Genomic DNA, 25,508 nt, shown 5'->3' with positions numbered 1-25,508 from the left:
TTACGTAGCCCAACTTGCCCGGGTTCCAGAAGTCATCGTAATGGCATTACGCGACGGGAATTGTAGTCCACCTGTGGGCAGTCTCCGCCTCAGTTCTCCAGGTCGGAACAACAATTCCCACCATGCACCGTGGTCCCAGTTCGCCGGGGCAGGTGCGCGTCCTTCTAGGAGTGGTAGTCTTGGCCCTCTCCGTTCTTCTTCTGTCCTGCGGAGGAGGCCGGCCCCCAGGACTACATTTCCCTGCACACCCGCCCTCCCCCTCACGCCGCGCCGGGCCGCGGCAGCCATTTTGTTCCGCCAGACGGGCCCCTAAGATGGCGGTGGGGGGGACGGTGAAGGTTGCCGCCTGCCCCTCCGGTCGCTAGCCCGCGCTCTCCGCGTCCCCCGGCGGCCGGCCCATGGCCTGGCGGAAGCCCGGACCATGGACCTGCGCACCGCCGTGTACAACGCCGCCCGCGACGGCAAGCTGCAGCTGCTCCAGAAGCTGCTCAGCGGCCGGAGCCGGGAGGAGCTGGACGAGCTGACGGGCGAGGTGCCCGGCGGGGGGACGCCGCTGCTCATCGCCGCCCGCTACGGCCACCTGGACGTGGTCGAGTACCTGGTGGACCGGTGCGGCGCGAGCGTGGAGGCGGGCGGCTCGGTGCACTTCGACGGGGAGACGATCGAGGGCGCGCCGCCGCTGTGGGCCGCCTCGGCCGCCGGTCACCTGGACGTGGTGCGCAGCCTGCTGCGCCGCGGGGCCTCGGTGAACCGCACCACGCGCACCAACTCGACGCCCCTGCGCGCCGCCTGCTTCGACGGGCACCTGGAGGTGGTGCGCTACCTGGTGGGTGAGCACCAGGCTGACCTGGAGGTGGCCAACCGGCACGGCCACACGTGCCTCATGATCTCCTGCTACAAGGGCCACCGCGAGATCGCCCGCTACCTGCTGGAGCAGGGCGCGCAGGTGAACCGGCGCAGCGCCAAGGGCAACACGGCCCTGCACGACTGCGCCGAGTCCGGCAGCCTGGAGATCCTGCAGCTGCTGCTGGGCTGCAACGCCCGCATGGAGCGCGACGGCTACGGCATGACCCCACTGCTGGCGGCCAGCGTCACGGGCCACACCAACATCGTGGAGTACCTCATCCAGGAGCAGCCCGCCGGCGAGGAGGGGCGGCCGGGGCTGTCCGGGGAGGCCTCGGCCGCCGCCGGCCCCCCGGGAAGCGCGCCGCCGCAGGGGGCCCGCTGCTGCCGCCCCGCCCCCGAGGAGCCGCTTAGCGATTCTTACGAGAGCTGCTGCCCCACCAGCCGCGAGGCCGCCGTGGAAGCCCTGGAGTTGCTGGGAGCCACGTACGTGGACAAGAAGCGGGACCTGCTCGGGGCCCTGAAGCACTGGAGACGGGCTATGGAGCTGCGGCACCAGGGCGGCGTGTACCTGCCCAAGCCCGAGCCCCCGCAGCTGGTGCTGGCCTACGACTGCTCCAGGGAGGTGACCACCGCCGAGGAGCTGGAGGCGCTGATCACGGACCCCGACGAGATGCGCATGCAGGCCCTGCTGATCCGCGAGCGCATCCTGGGCCCCTCTCACCCGGACACCTCCTACTACATCCGCTACCGGGGCGCGGTGTACGCGGACTCGGGCAATTTCGAGCGCTGCATCCGCCTGTGGAAGTACGCCCTGGACATGCAGCAGAGCAGCCTGGAGCCCCTGAGCCCCATGACCGCCAGCAGCTTCCTGTCCTTCGCCGAGCTCTTCTCCTACGTGCTGCAGGACCGGGCGGCCAAGGGCAGCCTGGGCACCCAGATCGGCTTTGCAGACCTCATGGGGGTGCTGTGCAAGGGCGTGCGCGAGGTGGAGCGGGCGCTGCAGCTGCCCAAGGAGCCGGGGGACTCGGCGCAGTTCACCAAGGCCCTGGCCATCATCCTGCACCTGCTCTACCTGCTGGAGAAGGTGGAGTGCACGGCCGAGCAGGAGCGCCTCAAGCACCAGACCGTGTACCGGCTGCTCAAGTGCGCCCCCCGCGGCAAGAACGGCTTCACGCCCCTGCACATGGCCGTGGACAAGGACACCACCAACGTGGGCCGCTACCCGGTGGGCCGGTTCCCCTCCCTGCAGGTGGTCAGGGTGCTGCTCGACTGCGGGGCGGACCCGGACAGCCGGGACTTTGACAACAACACGCCGCTGCACATAGCGGCCCAGAACAACTGCCCCGGGGTCATGAACGCCCTCATCGAGGCGGGTGCCCACATGGATGCCACCAATGCCTTCAAGAAGACCGCCTACGAGCTGCTGGACGAGAAGCTCCTGGCCAGGAGCACCATCCAGCCTTTCAACTACATCTCCCTGCAGTGCCTTGCCGCCCGCGCCCTGGACAAGAACAAGATCCCCTACAAGGGCTTCATCCCCGAGGAGCTGGAGGCCTTCATCGAGCTGCACTGACGGCGCCTGGAGAGAGGAGCATCCGGGAGGCCCGGGGCCGCGTGCGCGCTCCCCGTCTCTTCCTGAGCCCTTGGGTGGCTCGACACGGAAGGGCCGTCTGGCCTCCGCGGCCCCGTCACCCCGGCGGGGAGGGGAGAGGAACTAGCAGCTTGTGGGCGCTCACAGCCTTCAGGATCGCGTGCTCGAGGAGATGCCTGCTGTTCCCCTCGCCCCGTCTGCCTGGGTCCCAGAGGGTTTTGCCTCTTTGCCTGGAGGCAGAGGAATGGAAGCTTTTGCCTCTTTCCCTCCAGCAACTGGAAGAAGCTGCGGATCGGGCCGTGCTTCTCCGCCTCTACCCTCTGCGTCGCCGGAGAAACCCAGCCCCGAAACGCAGCGTCGGGACTGGGGGCCCTTCAGGTCGAAAGTTGGAGATTAGAGAAGCGAGACCGACTGTCCCTTCTTCCAGCAGCACCCCTGCGCCCCGCGCCCCGCTCCCTGCCCCCGGGCGCGGCTTCTGATGCTTTGCTATTCTGGTTCGCGAGAGCAAGTTACACGTGGGGCACCGGAGTCCCGAGGTTTCGCTGCCGTTTTTTTGTTTGTTTTTTTTTTTTCTTTTTTAAAGAATGTGTGGTCAGATTAAAGAAGTTCGTTCCACACGGGGAGTTCCCGTGGTGCCCGAGATGTCGAGGCGGTCGGGAGTGAGCCTCGCGGCTCGCAGGGGTGAGGCAGGTGGACGTCCGCGGTGTCGGCCCAGCGTGAGCGTTTTTGAAAGCTTCACTCGTTTGCCTTCTGCTTGGGCTTCCCGACGTGGCGTTGATAGCCAGAGAGGCGTTTTCAGGCCGGCCTCTGTCCCCTGCTCGGGGAGAAGGAGCGTGGCTGGCTCGGGTGCGGTTCCCCCGGGTTCTGCGTTCAGACTCGGCGGCCGCCGCAGCCCCGCACACGCCGACCGCGGCGGCTCCAGCCATTTTCTCTCTCTCTCTCTCTCTTTTTTTTTTTTTCTTTTTCTTTTTCTTTTTTTAGCTGCTTGAAAGCCTGAGTCCAGGCGTTCCCGAGCAGATTCCAAGGACGCTGTCGAGCCAGCAGACGGCGGATGTCCACGAACTGGGAGCTACGGGGTCTTGGTTTCCCATCACTCAGGGTCTCTCGCGCCCTGGCAGGCCGCTGTAGAGCAGGGGACAGTCGAAGGGGACAGAAGCAGCTGCCCCGGCCCCAGAGGAGGGTCACACCCGGGAGAGGGGGGGTCCTATCCCGCAGCCTGGGTGGGGGGCGGCAGCGACATGCCCCCCACGCCCATCACCGCAGGCTCCCTGGGGGACCCGCCCCTCCGAGGAAGCTCGGCCTCGTTTGGATTTGCAGTGTGAGTTAGGACGTTATTTATTTTCAGGGCCGGGTTTGATCTTCTGTCAAGGCAGGAGACAGTCACTGGCCCTTGAAAGCACAGAATAAAGCAATGAGGCAGTTGACCTTGTGTCTGCACCCATGTTTCTGTCCTGCGCCCGGGGGGGGGGTGTCGCCGGCCGCTGCGGAGTGCAGAGCCCCGTGGGATGGGTTCGTGGAGACCCCAGGCCCCCCAAGCCACTGTCTCTCACCGGGGGCGTTTGGAGGGGTGTCCTGGGGCCACCGGGCCTGATTTCCCCAGGGAAGTGGCCCGTCCTGCACATGGCAAGACAGGAGAGCCGCTGACAGAACACTGAACCCCTGCCTTGTGGCTGGGCAGGTGCAGAAGAGGTGGCGTGTCCCTCCCGAGACGGGGGAGGGCTCGGGGAGCGGGGGCACCCAGGAGGCCGCGGGGGAGCTCGGCGGGTTTCCTGGAGCCGGTTCTGGCTTGGGGAGGGGAATCAGGGTCTCTCCACGTCAGCCCAGTGCAAGCCCTGCTGTGTGGCCTTGGACAGCGGGACCCCGCACACCTGGGGAAGGCCCGGTCTCTGTCTCCTGGCCTCATGGGGTCCTGCCCGCTCGGGACAGCGAGCACCCGCGGCGCTGCAGTGTGAACACATCGTTGTCTTGAAGGAGTGGCCGTTGAATCAGCAGGTGCTCGAGTGGCCTAGGGAGACACGGCACCGGCCAGAGCATGTGCTGTGCCCTTGCTGGATGCCAGGCTCCATCCGTGAGCCGCTCAGGGCAGCTCTGGAAAGTCGGTGTTCTTCTCCCTGTTTTGCAAGTTAGGGACGCGGGCTATGGCGTGTTCCAAGAACTGCCACAGAGGAAACTGTCCCCCGCCCCGGGCCACATGTTTTCTTTTTTCCAAGCTTAGACATGAGAACTGTGACTTCAGCCCCAGGCTCACGCAGGCCCCTTAGAGTTCAGGGGGGTGTCACCAGGCAGCGACCCACAAAATGCAGGGCAGCTCTCTTGCTCCCCTCAGCCCCAACCAGTCACAGTGGGCCGGGAGCCTGGTGTGTGCACTGCTCCACCCCGTGTCCCCAAACCTCTGCGGTCTGAGTGAAGGCGGGGCTGCGTGAAATGCAGGGACAGGTGCCGCGGCTGCCAGGCCGCAGGGGAGCCCAGGAGCTGAGTGGCTGGGAGCTCAGGGGGAGGGGTCGGAGGGGTCCCCTGCCCATGGGAGCTGCTTCCTGTCCCCCCCTCCCGAGCTTGGGTTCTACCCACTCAGCCAGCTGCTCGGTGGGTCCCTGTCTCAGACTTCCGGAGCCCCACGTGGTGTCAGTCACGGCTGGGTCCTGGGAGCCCATGTGCTGAGGGGGGAGATGGGCGGGTGGATTCACAGGGGCACGTCTCTCCCCTTGGAAGTCCAGGGCCTCTAGCCTGGGCCCTGCTCGCCTCGGGGCCGCCACCCTTACAGGATTCCAGGACTGTCATCTGAGCGGTGTTTACAGGGAGGGGAGCGGAGCGTCCCGGCCCTGGGTTAAAGATAGCCTGGCTCAGAATCACGTCACAGGCTGGAAAGGGGAGGTGACCAGTGCCTGGGAACACGGGCACTCAGGGCCGGCACAGCAGGGTGCTGACGCCGTTGTCCTGGAGCGAGTCCTGTCCTGTGGATTCCTGCGGGGAACTCAGCAGGGACTGGACAAGGAGCCCGTTGCACTGACTGGTGACCACGAGCATTCGGCGACACCAGCCCGGATCTGGGCGCCGCCAGCAGCACTCCTGCAGAGGGAGGCGGTTTCCCTCCCGGACCCCCGCACCTGTGCTTCCCGTAGGCTGCAGGAGAGACGTTGAACGTGCCTTGGGTGGGACATTTGAGACCCCCCAGTGCAACCTGTCCCCCTGCCCGAGGCCTTCGTGTCCTCTACTCATAAAAGCTCATCGAGCTGTAATTTTGATCTGATGTCCCCTCCTCCAAGAAGCCCTCCCAGATCGTCGAAAGCATCTCAACCATCCCCATCCCCTTGGTTATTTCCTTCTCAGCCCCCACGTATAACTCGAACCCCTGGCATGACCCTGATCGTTTTCTTCATTTGCTTCCTTACTTGTTCCTGGTGTCCCCTTCCCTAGAACGCCACGTGCACCAGCTCGTTCCCTGTTGTGGCCCGGGGCCCGACACACAGAAGTTTGCTGAACGAATAAATGCATTCACGAGGCGCCCTGCAGGGCCACATGGAGTGAGGGTGGAAGGCGCTGGGGAGCCTGGGGAGCACAGGCGGGTGGTGCGCGGCCTTGAGCGCTCTGTGCTCTACCCCCTGAGGCGAGGAAAGATGTGCGGAGAGTGGAGCTCGGAGATCACCAGCAGTGGCTGCAGGAACAGGACAGAGGGGTACTGCGGGGGTCCCCCGGCTAGTGGTGGCCACACAGCCATCTGGCCTGTAAGGTCCTTCTCCAGAGGAACACGCCGGCCCCAGTCCAAAGTGTCCCCTCAGGAAGCTGGACATTCAAGTGCGAATTAAACCCGGAGTGCGTGGAAGCCAGGAATGAAATCAGGGAAACAAAGACACAAACGAGGGACTCCCTACGGGCTTGGTCAGAGGAGCGAGCGACTTGACCTCGGGTGGTGAGTTTGGGCCCTTGCAGGGTGTAGAAAGTCCTTAAATAAAACTTTTTTAAAAAATTAAAAATTAAAAAAATGCACAAACAATAGAGAAAAACCAAGAACCCAAAAGCTGGTTCTTTTAAAAGTTAAGTAAAATTGACACAACGAGCCCCGAGTAAAGCCTAGAAGTAAGCGTCAAGTCGCCGGACCGCACACCGGGAATGAGTATCACTTACTAACCACACTGCAATTAAAAACAAAGTATTTTTTAATAATTTATGTATTTATTTTTTAAGATTTTATTTATTTACTTGACAAACAGAGATCACAAAGTAGGCAGAGAGGGAGGGGGAAGCAGGCTCCCCGCTGAGGGGCTCCATCCCAGGACCCTGAGATCATGACCTGAGCCGAAGGCAGAGGCTTTAACCCACTGAGCCACCCAGGCGCCCAAACAAAATACTTTATTAAGAACAAAAGTCACATAAAATTAAGTGAAACACGCGTGCAGCGCGGCTTCGGCCCTGGGGCCACCAACCCGCCTTCAAAGCTTCCTCACTGAGGGAAGGAGCATGCTCACTGGGCCACAGGGGGGCAGAGGTCAGAACAGTGGCCACGAGACCTTGGGAATGCACTGCCCCTCCCCGTGCCTCAGTGTCCTCTAATTCCGGGGTGAACAGGACCAGCTGCCAGCCGCATGGCAGGAAGGACTGAGACGGTCAGTGAAAATGTCCTGGGGCACGGGAGATGCATGATGCTCGCTGTCTGCACTCTCACTTCCACGTCCGCTATGGATGGGCTCTGGGAGCTTCCCGGTATTCATATATTTATTCGAATGTGTCTTAGGGAGCCAAACTTAGCTAGCCTCCCCCCACCACTGACAGCATGTGAGTTTAGAAGTGTTAATACTGCAAATGGCCCACAGTCCAAAATAACGACGAGTTACAAGTTTTTACTGGGAGAAAATTCACCGTTCTGAAGTGTGCAGTTCCGTGGCTTTTACAGTCCCAAGGTTGTGTAGCCAACACCACGGTCCAATTCCAGGAGATAAAAGCCGGCGAGGTGGGGGGGCAGTCAGTGTTAAAGCCGGTTTAAAGAAAACGGTTACATGACTCAAGAAATAGAAAAGAAGCAAAGAAGAGGGCAGGAGGCAGGTGAGCAAGGCTGGGGGATGGCCGGGAGGGTGCCCAAGCTCGTGATGGCCCCGCGTGACAGCAGGGCTCTGGAGCCCAGCCTGCCTGCTGCCAACACCCAGGTGCCCGTGGAGAAGGGGGACGGGGTTCACAGGATGGGGGCCTGCACAGAGCCCACTAGGGGGTCTCAGGGACTTCAGGGGGGCAGCAGGGAAGACAGAAGATGAGGCCAGGCCCCTCTGAGAGGTCAGAAAACTCCTCTTCTTGGGAAGAGAACAAGTTTTTAAACTTCCCTTGGAAATCGGAAACCCTTGCACCTCCCAGGGCTATAAAAAGGCCGTGTCCCCTGGCCAGGCTAAAAATAAAAGATCCCCACCCAGAAGCGCTGGGGGTGAGAGGGGGCACGGTGTGGGCCTGGCTGGGATGGAACTTGCTGTGTGACTTAAAGCAGGTGTTTGCCCTCTCTGGGCTGTGATCCCCAACAGCATTAGACTGGACAATTTCTGAAGACCCAGTTAATGGGGATATGTATACGGCGGCTGTTGTTACGGAGGCTCTAAGCGGGAAAAGAGGGCTGCCAGCATGACCTGAAACTTGGCACTCTCTTAGGGTGTTTGCGGGGGTGGGGTGGGGGGGTGTCTCTGCTCCTCCAGCGTCCCTCCAGCGTCTCTCCAGCCCCAGGCAGGGGAGAACTGGAATCACTATCCCATGGCGACCCCTGGTGGCGCAGAGTACGCACTGCAGCATCTTCTGGGTCTCCGCAAATAAACGCGGCATCCTGTTCTGGGGGGAAGGGGGGCCACATATGTGACACAGGTTCTCAGGTCGATGGGCTCCTCCCCATCCTTCAGGGGCGCCAAACTACCTCCCAGCATGGGGTCTTTGCATGGGCTATACCTTCAGTCTGCAGTAGCCTTACCTTCTTGGAATGCTTCCTCCAGGAAGTCTCCCATGACTGCCCCCAGCCCCAGGGCCCCCACAGTGGCATCTGCGTCCCCCATCACACCCAGGACCACCCGACTGCAACCACCTAGTGGTGTGTCTGTCTCCCTCACACAGCTGTGAGTCCCATGAGGGCAAAAACAGGGTCTGCTTTAGTCAACACTTTGTCCACCAAATCTGAAATCATCCCTGGCATACATTAGGTGCTCAATACATACTGTTCAATGAACATCTGTTCAATATATCTGTTCAATGAACAGATGACAAAGCGAATGAACAGTCCATTCACCAGCAGGGAGGAGGGAAACAGAACAAAGAGGTTATTTTAAAGATAAAAAGATTTGCACATTGATTTAAATTCATTTATTAAGCACCTGCTGTGTGCCAGGTACCGGGGTCCAGCAGTGAAATCAACAGATAAAATTCCCATCCTCTTGGGAAGGCAGATGATAATGTGCTCAGTGAATAAGTGACTCACTGTTTTTTGCCTCAAAGTGAGACCAATAGAATGGGAGGGGGGATGGGAGGATCTGGTAGACAAGGTTGTAAATGATTTTAAATGGGGCGCTCAGAGAAGCCTCCAGTAAGAGGATACATCTGAGCCAAAATCTGGAGGAGGTGAGGAGGGGACTATGTAGGCTTCTGGAGGAAGGACATTCCAAGTAGAGGGAACCACCCATGTAAAGGTCCTGGGGTAGGACCACATCTGGTGTGTTGAGGCCCATGTGGCTCATACAGACTAGGCAGGTGGGGGGGGGAGAGGGAGCGGTGGGGAGTGCAGCTCGAGCCGGGCCTTGGAGGCGGCAAGGAGAACTCCTGCTTGTACCCCAGAGAGGTGGGAGCCCTGGAGGACTGCGGCGGATGCCCCTCTGGTGGGCCATCCAGATCGCGCGGGAGATGCAGAAGATTTGCAAAATTCCAACTCAAAATCCCTCAAGTTCTGCCCGGGGCCGGGTGGCAGCTATGCACGCACCAGGTGACACTGGGCAATGCACTGCTGTCTCTGGGCCCAGAGAGCAGGAGGACATTTGTACAAGATCTAATCATCCCAGAAAAACATCATTCCAAGCAGGGACAAAGCTATGAACCTCCGAAAACAAATCATCTGTTACTGATTCGTGTGTCCCAGTTTTTGAAGAAGGGGAAATTTTCAAAAAATTCCCCCCTGTTTTTCGTTGAGGCTGTTTGTCTTAGCAGGGACAGGGGGGTTTCCCAGGAAACACTCCAGGCCCGGTGGCCACCAGGGGGCGCTAGGGCATCAGGACTTGAGGCTGAGCCTCCAGCTCTGGGGACCCACAGCAGGGCCTGAGTTGTCCTAGCCGGCCTTCTCACCTCTGGGCCTTTGCCCGTGCTGTGCACACCTCCAGGAACTCTCTTCTCAGCCCACGGCTCGTTCCAACATACGACTCAGAGCTCCGCTTACTTCCTCCTTCCAGAAACTTCTCTTAATCCCCCCAGGCTGGTCAGCGGTCGCCTTTGGGCCTCAGGAGGCCCCTACACTTCTCCCTCACAGGACTAATCCCCTCTCACTGTTTCTGTCTCTGGCAGCTGACCCGGAGTCCTGGGAGAATAGGACGGAGTTGTCTCAGGTCACCTTGGGGGGGATGGTGACCACATGGTCACCACTGTGCCCATAGGGGCTGCACCCAGTAGGAGCTCAATAAATGTGGTTTGGGTACGGAGAGGGATGAGTCCACATCCTCTCCACCCACTGCCCTGTGAACCCCAGCGTCCCGCACAGGCCTGCCCACCTCAGATGCTCCGAATACTGTTCCTCAAAAGGATTCACTTATAGAGCAACTACCGCACGCTGGGCGCCGGGGAAACTACCATGACCCAGACAGATGCAGGAGCCAGGAGAGGGACACGACTATTTCACAGAATAAAAAGAAAACAATGGAGGTCATGAATGAGCCGTCTGCACAATCTCCATATGGGCTAGAAGCCAGTAGAGACACCTGTCTCCTTCCTCTGCCCCCAGAGGCTACTTATGTGCTCTGTGACCTTGGATAAGTGACTTCCCCTCTCTGGGCCTTTGTTTCCTCATCTGTAAACTAGGGACAAGGATAGTCTCCGGCTCCTGGGCTGTTGGGAGGATAAAATAAGCTCAGCCAGGATGCAAAAGCCTCAGCGCAGGGCTTTCAAAATTCCTGTCCTTTAAGTATGCTGCAGTGGCACGGGGACATCCAAAGTACTGGAGTTCCAGACCTGAAGTCACTAGATCTGTGTATGGATGGGAAAGATGAGACCCAGGAAAGGGCTGTGACTTGTCCCAAGTCTCACAATGTCTCAGGGATGAAATAAAGACTCACGCTCTGAATGTCCCCATTTGTCCTTCCTCTGCCTCCACCTAGGTCCAGCCCCCATCAAGGCTGGCCTGGACCTGCTCTGTTGCCACTGCTCTGGTCCCAGGCTCAGGACGGGGCCCAACTTCTGGCCCTGGCCTTCCCAGAGCAGTCACCAGAGGACGCAGATGAACACTTGAGTCAGCTCCTGCCGGCTTATGTCCACAGCCTTTCAGGGACACCACCTCCCTGAGGGAAAAGCCCAAGTCCTCCCAGAGGCCCGCAAGGCCCAGCAGGAACCTGCTACCGTCCCCTCCCTGCCCTGTCCTCCTCCCTCTCTCATTCTCCTCCAGCCATACAGGCATCCTGGCTGTTCCTCTAACATGACAGGCGGGTCCTGCCCCAGGACCTTTGCACAGCTATTGGCTCTGCCCAGAAAATCACCCTGGTCCTCAAGCTAGTCTCATCATGGCCAGCTCCTCTTCCTGCGGGTCTTGGCTCTAACACCACCTCCTCAGAGAGGCCCTCCCTGGCCACTCGGGACAAAGTCTTCCCACCTAGGACACTCCATCTCACCGTTCATTTCTTCCAATATCCCTTCACTTTCAATTCACTTCAATTATCTCATTTCATGTGATGACTCATCCACTGTCCCCTCCCCTCCACCTCCAACTAAAAGAAGAGCAATGGATAGATTGCCTCTGCCTTTGCCGCTACTGCACTCCAGTGCCTGGGTCAATCTGGGTACACAGTAGGCGCTCAATAAATGTTCACATGAACAAATGGCCTGTTCACGACCATCATCCAGTTACTTGCAGTTAGCTCTGGCCTCCACTATCAGACAACCATCTGTCCACAAACCCAGCCCACCTCTGCCCACCCCGGAAGCCTGTCCCAGGCTCCTCCCTCGGTTTCACTTCAGTGCCACAGAGACTCCAGAAAGCTGACACCCAACAAAATCTGAGTCAGTGGCTAAAATAACCAGCAATATCTGACAGCATGGGTGACTCAGCCAGGCCTGCCACGCCCGCCCTCTGGGGCCTCAGGAAACGGAGGAAAGGGCTTGCAAGTTAATGTTTGAGCACTATGATTGAGCCTGTTGTGCCGGAGGGGCCGGCAGCTTTCCTGGCCTTGGCGGCTGGAGTTCACCCTTCCTGCACTCCTTCCCTTGGAAATTATAATTCCTCCACTTCTGACCTGTGTGACCAGTGGGGACTCAAATTCACCCCTTTGAGCCCATTTGCCCTATCCCTAAAATGAGCCCAACAATATAAGCTTCTACCCTGGGAAAGGTCAATTTGGGGCATTAAAATATGTTCAGAAGAGGGAGGCTAGCTCAGTGGGTGGGGCATGTGACTTTTGATCTCAGGGTCCTGAGTCGGAGCCCCCATTGGATGCAGAGATTACTTTAAAAAATGAAAACAAAATAAAATACGTTTAGATCTTTAAAGCCTAACAAGTGTTAATTCTGTTCTTTCTCAAAGGTCTGTGACGCTGAGAAAAGATTAACCCCGTCCCCTCCAGGCCTGCTGTTTATGAGCACTTACACTGCGAGCTTCAGTGTCTCGCGCAGGATCTGCTGACCTTGAAACACCACACCCACTTCTCAAATGAGAACTGGAGGCTCGGAGAGCCCAAGGCCTTTGCCCAAGATCACGTGGTCAGATCTGAGCCAAGAGAGGTGGAGGGGTGGCACGACATACCAAAGCAGGACCCCGCGGCCAAAAGAAGCCCAAAAAAGAGGGGCTACAGCAGTGGGTGCTAAATGCTGTGTCTTTTCTTTCCCTGTTCTCTTGTATTAGAACCAAAACTTTAAGCAAAGCGCTTGGCCCAGCAGAAGACTACATTTCCCAACGTCCCTTGTACCCGAGGTACCACGTGACTACGCTCTGGCCAATGATATTCGAGAAACCGCACACTGTGACGGGTCCCTGCCTCACACGCGGAGAAGCCCGCTCCTCTTCTCGGGTTCACTTTTTTGGGAACAGAAGTCGTCTCCCAGAGGAGATCGGCACCGCAGAAACATTCAATAAATAGTTACCACAATTAAAGCACGGTAGCCACATCCCCCGCCCGCTCCCCGCACCACCACACAGGGCAGAATTCGAAAATGCCGCGTCCAGTTCTGGACACCGTGCGCGCCAGAAAGTCATCGGGTCCCCTTTGCACGGTTTCCGCGGAGCGGCGGCCGACGTCACGCTCCTCTGCCCCCTCTGGAAACGGTGGGAGCGTCCCCAAGGTCCGGGTCCTCCTGCCCGCCTCCCGGCCCCTCTGCCCCTTGCGTCTTGTCCTCGGGCGTCTGGGTCCCTCTCTGGTTCCACATGTGGTTGTGGAGGCCCAGCTGCACCATCTGGGCGTGATGGATGATCAGGGGCTGCAGCCCGGGGCTCTGGGGGGGCGCGGGGCCGGGAGGCGGGAAGCCGGGGTGCGGCGGGAAGGCGGGGGGCGGCAAGAAGGCCGGGGGCGGCGGGAAGGCTGACGCGGGCGAGCCGGCCACCCACGCAGGCCCCGGGGGTGGCTGGTGGCCCGGCCAGAAGGGAAAGGGCGGGGGGGCGCCCATAGGCCCCGGGCCCCCGGGGGACATCTGTGTCCCAAATGGCATGTGGCTCCCGAAGGCCGCCCGCAGGGCCTCCATCTGCTCCTGCCAGCTCCAGCAGCTCTGGAAGTAGGCCGAGTAGGCGGCGTTCAGTTTGGCCACCTGCTGCCGCTCGCCCTCCAGGTGCCGGCACTGCTCCTGCAGGGCCCGGACCTCCTGCTCCTTCTTCCACTGGGCCTTGCGGACTCGTAGCTTCTGCTGCTTGAAGGTGTTGGCCACCTTCTTGTCAAAGATCTGGGAGTGCTCGTCCAGCCACACCAGGCCGGTGAGCAGGCTGGACGTGTGCGGGCTCAGCTGGGCCCGGGAGCTCTCCCGCGGCAGGAAGGGGATCACGCAGCCTTGCCACTCTTCCCGCATGAGGCTGCTCATCAGCGACTGGCTGGCCTGGTGGCGGCCCAGGTGGCAGTCGAAGCTGGGGGTGAGCAGCAGGACGGTGAAGGCCGAGTGGTCGATGGCATCTTGCAGGCAATGCAGCTCACCCCGCCCGGGCACCTGGAAATCTTCGCAGAAGGTGGCCCCATTGGGAACCCCCAGGGCCTCCAGCCTCTCCCGAACCCTCAGGGCGATGTGTTCATCCGCGGCGACGTGCAGGACCACGAAGTTATAGAATTTCTGCTCTGACTCCAGCTCGGGAGAAGGGGGGCAGGGGCTGGACGCCAGGCCGGGGGAAGGAAGGGTGGACGGAGGAGGGCCCGGAGAGGACGTGGGCGGGGCTGGCGGCATGGGTGGGCGTGGGCTGGCCACCTGGGAAGCCTTATCTTCCACAGGAAGTGGGAGTGGGGTCTGGTCCTTGTCAGGGCAAGGGTTTCTGGAGGCCAAGGAGGAAGATTTCGGGCCTCCCAACTCTTCGGTGCACTCCACGAGGTAGTGGGTGCTGATTTCCAGAGCTCTGGGGGCATCTGGCTGGCCAGCATGGCTTGCATCTGGGACCAGTTTAGTAACCCTAGGGACTGGGCTGCTTGGTAGCACCGGGGATCTGTCACTCTCCCTGGATGGGGGGCGGTCAGTCTCCCCCAATGGGAGGCTGGCACTCTCCCCAGATGAGGGGCTGACGGTCTCCCTCCGTGGGGGGCTGGCAGTCTCCATGGATGGGGGGCTGACCGTCTCTTCCAACGGTGGCCAGCTCACCTCCTCAGGCTCCTGGTAGCCCGTGGGGGCAGGCTCGGGCACTGGGCTGGCCTGGGGCTCGTCACACAGCTTGCTGGGCCCATGGCAGCTGCCGGGATGGCTGAGAAAGGGTAGGGTGGGCGACTGGCTGATTTCCAGATTGCTGGCCAGGGAGGAGGGGCTGCCGGTGGATCTCAGGGAACGCCCTCTGCTCCAGCCCGAGAGGTGCTCTATGGGCTGCGGGAGGCTGCGGGTGCCTGAGGGTGACGCTGAGGAGGCTGGCAAGCAGCCCAGGTCAGAGTGAAGGGGTTGGAAGCTCCCTGGGTCCCCGATGATGCCCCACCCACACCGGTCCTGGGCCTCTCCCTGGAGCTCGGCGAGCCGGTGGTCATCCCTGGAGCGGAAAGTATGGAGGGCAGCCCGGTAGGCCGTGTCCCGCATAGCGGCCGGGCACAGCTTCTCCTCGGTGAGCAGGTGGTACACCCGGGCAACTGCCCAGGACAAGTCTGGGGGCTCCTCTGGGGCCTCGGTGCTGTCCATGCCGGCCCACTGGCGGGCCACCAGCCGCGCCACTGCATCTGCCTGCAGCGCCTCCAGGGAGATCCTGGCCTCCGTCTCCTGGCCCAGCTTCAGGAGCACCATGGCGTGCAGGAGGTCCGCCCCCCGGCAGCCCGGCCGCAGGGTCTTCAGCTTGTGCTTGAGATGCAGGAGCTTGCCTTGGCCCGCGGCACCTAGGATGTCAAAGGCGCTGGAGAGCGACAGGCCCGCGCAGGCCATGGGCATGGGTGGGTGTGGCCCTGGGAAGCAGAAGCACTGGGTGGCGGAGGCATGTTCCACACCACTGGCCTTCCCGCATGCTCGGAGTCCCCTACGGGCTCACCATACCGAGTCTCACGGGGGACACGGCCGTAGACCTGTGAAGCAAGAGCGACATGGTCACCTCCAGAAAGGGGACAGCTCCAGGAGGTGGCCAAGACTCCGCCACCTGCCTGCCCTCCAGTGCCACCCCCACACATCCGGGTGAGCTTGGGAAAGCTCCCTGCCACGCTCCCCACCCCTGCCCCACCTCCATTTCCCTCCTGCAAGAGGACAGAGGTCGACACTTGCCTGGTGTCACCTAAGACATAGACAGTATTATTTTCCTCATTTGCGTGTGAAAAAAAGCGTACCAGAGAAGGGAGGTCACTTGCCCCAAGTCACACAGCCAGTGGGGGACAGAGCTGGGATTTGAACCCACGAAGTCTGGCTCCAGAGGCTGAGGGCCCAACCACAGGAGTATACTGTCTGTTAGGAATAATAAGCTTGGGGCGCCTGGGTGGCTCAGTGGGTTAAAGCCACTGCCTTCGGCTCAGGTCATGATCCCAGGGTCCTGGGATCGAGCCCCGCATCGGGCTCTCTGCTCAGCAGGGAGCCTGCTTCCCTTCCTCTCTCTCTCTGCCTGCCTCTCTGCCTACTTGTGATCTCTGTCTGTCAAATAAATAAATAAAATCTTAAAAAAAAAAAAAAGGAATAATAAGCTTACTTGTGGGATCGGTTCATGGAATTGTGCTGCCTTCACGTATGGAAAGTTCTGAGCCCGATGACCAGAAGTCAGCAGGCACTCAGTACCTGTTCACTAGGGAGGTGATGGGGCTCCCAGATGCCCCCCCCAGGACCTCCACCCTGGTATTCATGGCCCAGGGCTGCCCCTCCAGCGGAGAGCCAGAGCCAACCTCGGTGACTGATGGACTCCAGCGGAAGTGATGGGCGGTCACTAGGGACATCAGGTTATAAGACACTGGCTTGGGGCGCCTGGGTGGCTCAGTGGGTTAAGCCTCTGCCTTCAGCTCAGGTCATGATCTCAGGGTCCTGGGATCGAGCCCCGCATTGGGCTCTCTGCTAGGCAGGCGGCCTGCTTCCCTTCCTCTCTCTGCCTGCCTCTCTGCCTACTTGTGATCTCTGTCTGTCAAATAAATAAAATCTTAAAAAAAAAAAAAAAAAAAAGACACTGGCTTTCTTCTAGGTTCCCTCTGCTTGGAGGGCTCCTTCCCCAGATCTTTGCCTGAGGGATGGTTGTCTCATTATTCAGCTCTGACGCATGTGTCGGCAGTCCTTCCCAGTCCGCCTCACCCACGTCACCTTGCCCCCCCCCAGCGTGTCACTGGGTGAACTTTTCTTGTGTTAGAATCTTCCCATTTGGGCGCCTGGGTGGCTCAGTGGGTTAAGCCTCTGCCTTCGGCTCAGGTCATGATCTCAGGGTCTGGGATCGAGGCCCGCATCGGGCTCTCTGCTCAGCGGGGAGCCTGCTTCCCCCTCTCTTTCTGCCTGCCTCTCTGCCTACCTGTGACCTCTCTCTCTCTCTCAAATAAATAAATAAAATCTTAAAAAAAAAAATAAAAAGAGGGGCGCCTGGGTGGCTCAGTGGGTTAAGCCGCTGCCTTCGGCTCGGGTCGTGATCTCGGGGTCCTGGGATCGAGTCCCGCGTCGGGCTCTCTGCTCGGCAGGGAGCCTGCTTCCCACTCTTTCTCTCTCTCTCTGCCTGCCTCTCCATCTACTTGTGATCTCTCTCTCTGTCAAATAAATAAATAAAATCTTAAAAAAAAATAAATAAATAAAATAAATAAATAAAAAGAATCTTCCCGTTTGCCATCTGCCTCCTGACCAACGAGTTTCTGAGGCTAGGGCCTCGCCTCGCCTACCACTGCTGGTTTGCTGAGCCACAGAACGGGGACCTAACCTCGTGGAATGAATGAATGAGGCCAGAACTGATATCCTGCCAATGTTGTGGATGAAGAAAGAGGCACGGGGGCGCCTGTGGGGCTCAGTCGTTAAGGGTCTGCCTTCGGCTCAGGTCATGATCCCAGGGTCCTGGGATTGAGCCCCGTGTTGGGCTTCCTTCTCAGCAGGAAGCCTGCTTCTCCCTCTCCCACTCCCCCTGCTTATGTATCCCTCTCTCGCTGTGTCTCTCTCTGTCCAATAAATAAATAAAATCTTTTTTTTTTAAGATTTTATTTATTTATTTGACAGACAAAGATCACAAGCAGGCAGAGAGAGAAAGAGAGAGAGAGAGAGAGAGAAGGAGGCAGGCTTCCCACTGAGCAGAGAGCCCGATGTGGGGCTCGATCCCAGGACCCTGGGATCATGACCCGAGCCGAAGGCAGAGGCTTTAACCCACTGAGCCACCCAGGCGCCCCATAAATAAATAAAATCTTAAAAAAAAAAAAACAAAAGAAAGAAAAAACGGGCACAGGAAAAGGCCTGTGGTGGTGTCAATCTGCACTGGGCTCAGGTCATGATCCCGGGGTCCTGGGATCAAGCCCCATGGGGAGCCCACGAGGGGAGTCTGCTTCTCCCTCTCCCTCTACTGCTCCTCTGCTCTCTCTCTCTCTCACTTAGTCTCTCAAATAAATAAATAAAATCTTAAAAAAAAAAAAAAGAAAAGAAAAAAGGCCTTTCTCAAGGGCATGCTACAGGTTGCTGGGGAGAATATTCCAAATCCCATAACTGAGGTCGCCAGGTGCTCAAAGCACATCGTAATCAGTCTTAGGAAAAAAACACACACGTTCGGATCCATTCCAGGGGACTGAGAAGCCTTTACGTGCCCTTCAGCTGGGCTGGGACTTCTGTCTGGTCCACCCTAGTGCCCACAATGACACCGCGAAGCCCAGAGCCGTGTATCTCAACCAAGAACACCTCTGACTGCCAACCCCCAACCCTTGGCCACATCTGGGGACATCAGTGGTTGTCACGACCACAGGGAAAGGGGTGCCTGGCATCGCATAGATGAGGCCAGGGATCCTGCTCGCTCCCCCTTCCTCGAGCAGTGCCCAGGATGGCACCCTGAGAGAAAAGGACCCCGTCACTGAAGACCTGGTCTAGAGCCAAAGCTGACTCATGGATCACAGACCATGAATCACAGACTCAGTGCAAAAATGATTCAGGGTTTTTTTGTTTTGTTTTGTTTTGTTTTTTAATTCATTTTGAGTAGATGCAGCCCACTAGGGCCCCAGGGCCAAGGGCCAAGATTCCAGGAAGGTCAGATGCAGGCCAGGGAGGGCATGGGGAGAACTGGCACCGGGGATGGGGGCAGAACCACAAGGGGGACAGGACTGAGCTGCCCCCTGAGCAGGGCAGAAGAGAAGTGGCTGAGAAGGGGCAGAGGGAGTGGTGCTGGGGGGAAGGATGTAGAGAGGCAAGTGGTTGTCCGGCTGTTTCAGAAATAGAAGTGACCCAAGACGCTGACATGCAGATGTACGGGCCGGGGGAGGGGCTGGGGAGAGAAACAGCACAGATCTCCCCAAATGTAGCTGACTTCCTCATATGGAAGACAGACAACCAACAAATGAGTGACATTCACAGCACATCAGCTGGGAATAAACACCAAGGAGAAACATGAGACAGGAAGGAGGGTCACGAACCCTGAGAATCAGGGATGGGGGTGTTCACAGTTTTAAATAACGTGGTTCAAGGAGGCCTCGATGACAAGAGAAATTTCAACAGGACATACGAATGGGACCCAGAGGGACACCAGATGGAAGAGAGTTCCAGGCAGAGGGGGAACAGCATGTGCAAAGGCCCTGGGGCAGGACCAGTCAGGATTGATGGAGGAGCAGCAAGGATGCCTGCTCAGCTGAGTGAACAAGAGGGAGAGAGGGAGGAGGGGAGGGCAGGGAGAGGAACCGACGGGTCCTGCAGGGCTGTGTGGGCCATGGGGGGAGGACTTGGGCTTTCACACAGAGGGAGGGGGGACCTGAAATTTTAAACCACCTTAGACCTGTCTCAGAGTGGTGGCTGTGGCTTATGTGTGTTGCCACAAGGAAAAACAACTCCACGGGACCACATCGGTGAATACTTCAAGAGAAGCCAGAAATGCAGAGTTTTAGGACACTGCTAAGTTTTGCCAAGTTGGCAATCAATTCAAAAAAAAATTTTTTTTTTAAGATTTATTGAGGGGTACCTGAGCGGCTCAGTCATTAAGCGTCTGCCTTTGTCTCGGGTCATGATTCCAGGGTCCTGGGATCGAGTCCCACACTGGGCTCCTTGCTCAGCGGGAAGCCTGCTTCTCCCTCTCCCACTCCCCCTGCTTGTGTTCCCTCTCTCGCTGTGTCTCTCTCTGTCTAAATAAAATCTTTTAAAAAAAATTATTGATTTACTTGGGAGAAAGAGCCCTTGAGCAGGGGGAGGGGCAGAGAGAAAGGAAGAGAGACTCTCAAGCGACTCCATGCTGAGCAGAGAGCCCCCCATGGGGCTTGATCTCACACGACCCTGAGATCACAACCTGAGCCGAAACCAAAAGTCAGACGACCAGTGGACTATGCCACCCCAGGTGCCCCTCAATTTTGTTTTTTAAAGATTTTATTTATTTGACAGACAGAGATCACAAGTAGGCAGAGAGGCAGGCAGAGAGAGAGGAGTAAGCAGGCCCCCTGCTGAGCAGAGAGCCTGATGCAGGGCTTGATCCCAGGACCCTGGGATCATGACCTGAGCCAAAGGCAGAGGCTTTAACCCCCTGAGCCAACCAGGCACCCCTCAAATATTTTTAAGACACCTTGTGAGCTTTAAAAAAAAAAAAAAGGTGGACCAATATGCAAAGTAAAAACTGCAAACGTTATTTGTTGCATGATAAATAGTGAAGTGAGGAAGAAGCAAGGAAAACATTCATTCAACAAGGAATTTTCCAGCATCTGCCAAGTATCAGGCTCTGCTGAACCCACCAGGTCAGAGAGAAGAAAACAGAAATGGACTCTTTCCTCTTGGAGATGACAATCCAGTGGGCGAGATATTTACATGATATGTATATGATATATACATAATAGGGTAATAAAGTGGGTATATGTATACATAAAATACAAGCAATGGGTCTGCTTAACTGAGGACCTACTCGAGGCCGCCGGTCGCCAGGCACGGTCCTGCCTCAGGACCTTTATACTGGCTATTCCCTCTGCCTGCCAAGCTTTTACCAGGTACCCCCACCGCTCATTCCCTGTCCTCCTCCAGATTTTTTCTTCCATTTTATTTTATTTGCAGATTTTTTAAAAAATCAAGATTAGCTTGATGATGGGGTGCCCGGCTGGCTCAGTAGGTAGAGCGTGCGACTCTTGATCTTAGGGTAGCGAGTTCAACCCTCCCTGTTGGGTGTAGAGATTAGTTTAAAACAAACAAACAAACAAACACACAAACACAACTGCACATAACAGCTTAGAACAGAGACCAGTGACCTCAGGACACTGTGCATCACTGCCTTGGACAGAGGTCACTGGCTGCTCTCGTGGTTTTTGGCACACAACAGTGCGTGGCCACTGTCCACCTACTGAAGGGTCACAGCAGTGACCGTGCGGCCTGCAGCGCCGAAAATACTCACTCTCTGGCCCTTTACAGGAAACAGGTATGTGATTTTTTCCATACTCCGAGGGGTGAGCTTGACTAAGGTAGCACAGCTGAGACAGAGTGAAAGCCATTGGTGCACACATGTGTGTCTGTAACCATACCACCCAACTCTCTCTCTAGCCCATACAGTTACTGCAAAGCACAACAGGCTGTTACCCCAAACTGTGCCGCTCTGAAGAATTCCCAGGTTGGTACCCTAACTCCTGGGAGCTCAGAATGTGACATGCATCTGGGACTGGGGTCTTTACAGGGGTGCTGAAGTTAAAATGACGCCATCAGTGTGGATCCGAATCCAGTGTGACTGGTCTCCTTGGAAGAAGAGGAGGGGAGGACACAGACGTGCACGGTGTCAAGACCAGTGAGGACGCAGCGTCTGCACGCCCAGGAGAGACACCCCGGAAGGAACCAAACCTGCCCCCAGCTTCCTCTCAAACTGCCAGCTACCTGAGCCCTGAGAAGATACATTTCTGGTGCGTAAGCAGCCTCCTTCTTTGTATTTTAAGGTATGGCCACAAGGCTACTGAGCATTAGAAAGGTAGCCACTGCTGCTGAGGAGAAACCAAAATTTGCAACTGGGTTCATTTTTAATTAATCCAAACGGAAAATGATAAGCCGAGGAAGCCTCAAATATTCTGTCCCCGTTAAACGCAGTCTTGCTCTGGAAGGACCAGATTCCATTTGGAAACTGTTGGAAATACAGCACGGGAATCCAGGTCCGGTAAAAGACACACCAGATTTTGAATAATCAGCGTGTACACACACACACACACACACACACACACACACACATACACACACACACAGAGGTAAGATGCCTCATTAGTAATGTTTTGTATTGGTTACACGTAGGTTCTATTATGATACATAAAATGCATGGAGAGAATGGATTTGACCTGTTTCACTTTTCCTTTTGTTAATATCACTGTTGGGGAGTGGAAAATGGCATCGGCACCCCACGTTATGTTTCTGCGGGACATCGAAGGTTTACACGTTGGCACCATGACCCCGTAAGGCTGGGATCATCGCGTTTTTGACACAGGAAATGCTGCTTTTGTGTGCTGCTTATGGGCTGTTTTTAGCTACCTACCTACCTACCTACCTACCGGGAGATTGGGTAGAGGGTTACAGGTGCAAGGGAGCCATGAGACACAGAGACCTACAGCTCCTCCTGGCGGTGAAGGTAACTCCCCACCAGCTGTGTCACAGGATAAAACCTTCAAGTTCAACTCCTGCACGACCCACCGTCAAGTCTTTCTGAAATTAGCAAGATTGCTACTCGGAATATGGTCTGATATCCTCCCTCAACAGCAACGAGTCCCAGATCTACCATTCTTTCCACTTCCCGAGGAAAGTGTGTACAGCTGTGTATACAGCTTAAAAGGAGAAAAGCCCAGATGTGTCGACATGTGCCCTCCAATCTTTTTTTCAAGATGTTATTTATTTGTTTGGGAGAGAGAGAGCACATAAGAGAGCAGAAGCAGGGGGAGCAGCAGAGGGAGAGGGAGAAGCAGGCTCCTCCCACCAAGCAGGGAGCCCAATATGGGGCTCCATCCCAGGACTCTGGGATCATGACCCCAGCTGAAGGCAGCAGTTCAAGCAACTGAGCCACCCAGGCACCCCGTGTGCCCTCCAATTTTTAAGAGACAAAAGTCACAGCAGATAAAATGTGCAGAAGCATAACACCTGGGAGAGGGCACAGGGAGGGCGGGGGCTGGATGTCACGTTTTGTTTTGCACTGCGTTTGCTCTGAAAATTCATCAATTTCTAGACTTCGGATTTGTGTCCTATTTGGGGTTCAGGTTGTACATAAGTAAATTAAAAGAGAAAAAGTTCAGGGCGCCTGGGTGACTCAGTCGATTGGAAGCCCGCCTTCGGCTCAGGTCATGATCCCGGGATCCTAGGACTGATCCCTGCTTTGGGGTCCCAGCTCAGCAGGAGTCTGCTTCTCCCTCTCCCTCTGGGCCCTCCAACCCGCCTAGCCCCATTCATGCTCTCTTTCACTCTCTCCAATAAATAAATAAAGGCTTTTAAAATAATAAAAGGAAAAAAATTCAAAAAGAGTTCTCCAACTCCGCCGCTGGCAACAATGTAAATCAGGGAGAACAGGGCAGTGGCTGTCCTTGTCTGAGAACCAACGTCTGTCTCACCCATGTGACGCCCACCTGAAATGAGTCACTTCCAGGGCAAGGGAGAGCAGATGGCAGGCAAAAAATGCCCTTGGCGTTCCAATCTCAGCTCCACCACTCCCAAGGTATGCCCTTGGGCAGGCCGATGTGCACAAGCGTGCCTCAGTGTTCTCATCTCTGAAATGGGAGCATTGAGAACCCCTATCTACTAGCACCATCATGCATTACAGGCGCCTGGATGTGAGGAATCATCAAGCCAGGCCAACGGAGAAGCTGCGGGATATCCACTCTCTGCTTGATCCTGCCTCAGGATCCTGCCTCAGGGCCTTCGCATCTGCTGTTCCCTCAGACTAGGACACCCTTCCCCAGAGAGCCGCATGGTCTCCACATTGCCTCCTTTAGGTTTCAGCTCAGATGTCACTTCCTCATCAAGGTCAACCTTGGCCACCCTGCTTAAAACTGAAGCCCACTCCCCCACACTCCCTGCGTTCTTCTCCTTCCAACTCCTCCTTCCCCGATACTATAGATCTACCAACTTACTTCGTTGAGAATGCGTCGCTTGCCCCCTGAGTCAGACCACTAAAACAGGGGTGTTCGCTTGTCTCGTTCACAGCTGCGTCTAACAACAGGCACACAGGAGGCATTTAATAAATGCTGACCGATGGGATCAATCAACGAACGGACCCGAGAACCCCTGGCACACAGTGAGCGCTCCATAAATGTTTCCTGCTGAATCTTCTCCCCAGCCAGACAAAAAGTCTAATCGGCTCCCACCAGGACCAGCGCAGAGTCGAAGCACCATTCTCTGCTTTTGGCTTATTAAGAAATGTTACAACACGATATAGAAGGCAAAGCACAGCCAGACTCTCCCTGAAAACTATGGGACCAGAGGGAAATTTGCTCACAAGGAGTCTGCTGAGCACTTACTAGGCAGCGGGGACAGGATGAAGCACCTGGGAACATTAGAAGTTAGGGCTGTTTGGAGACGCCTGGGTGGCTCAGTGGGTTAAAGCCTCTGCCTTCGGCTCAGGTCATGGTCTCAGGGTCCTGGGATCCAGCCCCACATCGAGCCCCACATCAGGCTCTCAGCTCAGCAGGGAGCCTGCTTCCTCCTCTCTCTCTGCCTGCCTCTCTGCCTACTTGTGATCTCTGTCAAATAAATAAATAAAATCTTTAAAAAAAAAAAAAAAGAAGAAGTTAGGGCTGTTTGGACTGCCCCTCTGCACTCCGGAAAAGGGAGGCACAGAGAGGTAGAGACACTTGCCCTGGGTCACACAGGTGGAAAGTAAGGAGGCAAAGATTGAAACCAGGCAGCCTCGCTCCAGGGAATCCGCCCTTATTCAGTGAGTACCGACTCCGTGGGGCCCCTTCCCGGGCCAGCGGAGAAGCCGCGGGATACCCACTCTCTGCTTCCGGCACGCATCACCACGACCCATCACGGTTCTTGCTTATCGAAGGCACCACTCTGCCCCTGGTTCTTCAAAAATGTTTGCAGAAGGATGAGTACACACCCCTATCCAGAGGAGGAAACGGAGGCCCAGGCGGGAGCCCCCTGCACCCACCGACCCACCCCCGCAGCCTGGAACCCACACCCGGGACCTCCAGCTTGCCTAGGAGTCACAACCGCGCCCCCTCCCCGACCTCCCCTACCTCCTCCTCCTACTTCAGCCACAGGGAAAGGGAAGAAACGGCGGGCGGGTGGGGGGGTCCCGTAAGGATCTCCTGGGGCCCCCAACTCTGAGTGGTGACGGCAGCCAGCACTGGGCCGACCGGCAACGGCTCCTAGACGGGGAGAAGCCGACCCCAAACCCCAGCGGAAGGGGCGAGGCGTGGGGCCTGGAGATTCTCGGATCTTCTCTGATGGGGACTGGAGCAGGGGAAAGCACGCTCCTGACGCGGGAGGGGGTCCCGGGAGCCCCGCGAAAAGTGGATTGGGGCCCGGAAGGAGCTGGGGTGAGGGGCGGCGCAGGCGGGGCAGGAAGAAGGTGGGGCGCGAGTCTCCGAGCTCGGGAGAAATTCCTGAAGAAGTTAGGAGCAAACGCGAGCGCGCGCGCGCGCGCGTGGAATAGGGAGGTGGGGGGAGGGGTACTGGAGAGGAATCCGGGGTGTTGGGGCGAAGCACCGGACCTTGGGGAGAAATCCCGGCTGCCAGGGAGGGATTCTGGGTGGGGTAGGGATCTGGGGAGCTGGAGAGAAACCAGTGGCGTTTGGAAGGAACTGGGGTTTGGGGAGGGACCCAGGATGGTGGGAAGGAATCCGAGGGGGTTGGGCGGTCTTCGAGGCGTCGGAAAGGAATTCAGGGTGCTGGGGAGAGATCTGGGGTGCTGGGGAGCAATACGGCGAGGAGGAATCGGGGTCTGGGAGGAAGGACCAGGGCCACCCGGGAGGGGAGCCAAGCGCTGAGGGGCGCGAGGGCTCCTGGAGCCGGGCAGGGGGTGCGGCTGGTCTAGAACCCCAGGCAGGAGCCGCAGCCTCCCCGGCCCTGCTCGGCCGGCTCTCCCCGCTTTGCCACCTACCCGGGGTCCCGCTCCATCGATCTTCTGCGCAGGGGCTGGCGGCCTGGCGACGGTGCCCGCGGGTGGCGGGGCGCCCAAGACGCGAGGGCGGCTCCCCCCCCCCACCACCCCTGGCAT

The 25,508-nt window shown here is 57.6% G+C and overlaps 3 protein-coding genes across 4 annotated transcripts; 1 reads left to right on the top strand and 2 right to left on the bottom strand.

Moving 5' to 3' along the window:
• The first annotated feature begins 366 nt into the window (after positions 1-366).
• Positions 367-2,475, top strand: LOC111161763 (fem-1 homolog A). 2 transcript variants are annotated; one of them, XM_022525694.1, is made up of 2 exons: positions 367-1,134; positions 1,273-2,475. In XM_022525694.1, the coding sequence occupies exons 1-2, from the start codon at positions 422-424 to the stop codon at positions 2,417-2,419; spliced, it is 1,860 nt and encodes a 619-aa protein (XP_022381402.1). In that variant the 5' UTR covers positions 367-421; the 3' UTR covers positions 2,420-2,475. The 2 variants fall into 2 exon arrangements, with proteins under 2 accessions (XP_022381402.1, XP_022381400.1); XM_022525692.1 differs by having other exon boundaries at positions 367-2,475.
• A 7,926-nt stretch (positions 2,476-10,401) lies between these two features.
• Positions 10,402-25,453, bottom strand: LOC111161725 (toll like receptor adaptor molecule 1). The gene is made up of 2 exons (XM_022525604.1): positions 25,392-25,453; positions 10,402-15,297 (listed from the first exon to the last, which is right to left on the bottom strand). Exon 2 carries the CDS (start codon positions 15,164-15,166, stop codon positions 12,875-12,877), a length of 2,292 nt encoding a protein of 763 aa, XP_022381312.1. The 5' UTR covers positions 15,167-15,297; positions 25,392-25,453; the 3' UTR covers positions 10,402-12,874.
• On the bottom strand, positions 24,540-25,508 carry LOC111161646 (vegetative cell wall protein gp1-like). The gene has a single exon (XM_022525410.1). It carries the CDS (start codon positions 25,506-25,508, stop codon positions 24,540-24,542), a length of 969 nt encoding a protein of 322 aa, XP_022381118.1.

The sequence above is a fragment of the Enhydra lutris genome, unplaced genomic scaffold, assembly GCF_002288905.1.
Source record: "Enhydra lutris kenyoni isolate GAN:26980312 unplaced genomic scaffold, ASM228890v2 scaffoldscaffold86, whole genome shotgun sequence".
NCBI lineage: Eukaryota > Metazoa > Chordata > Mammalia > Carnivora > Mustelidae > Enhydra > Enhydra lutris.
This window is presented reverse-complemented; position numbering and strand designations above follow the sequence as displayed.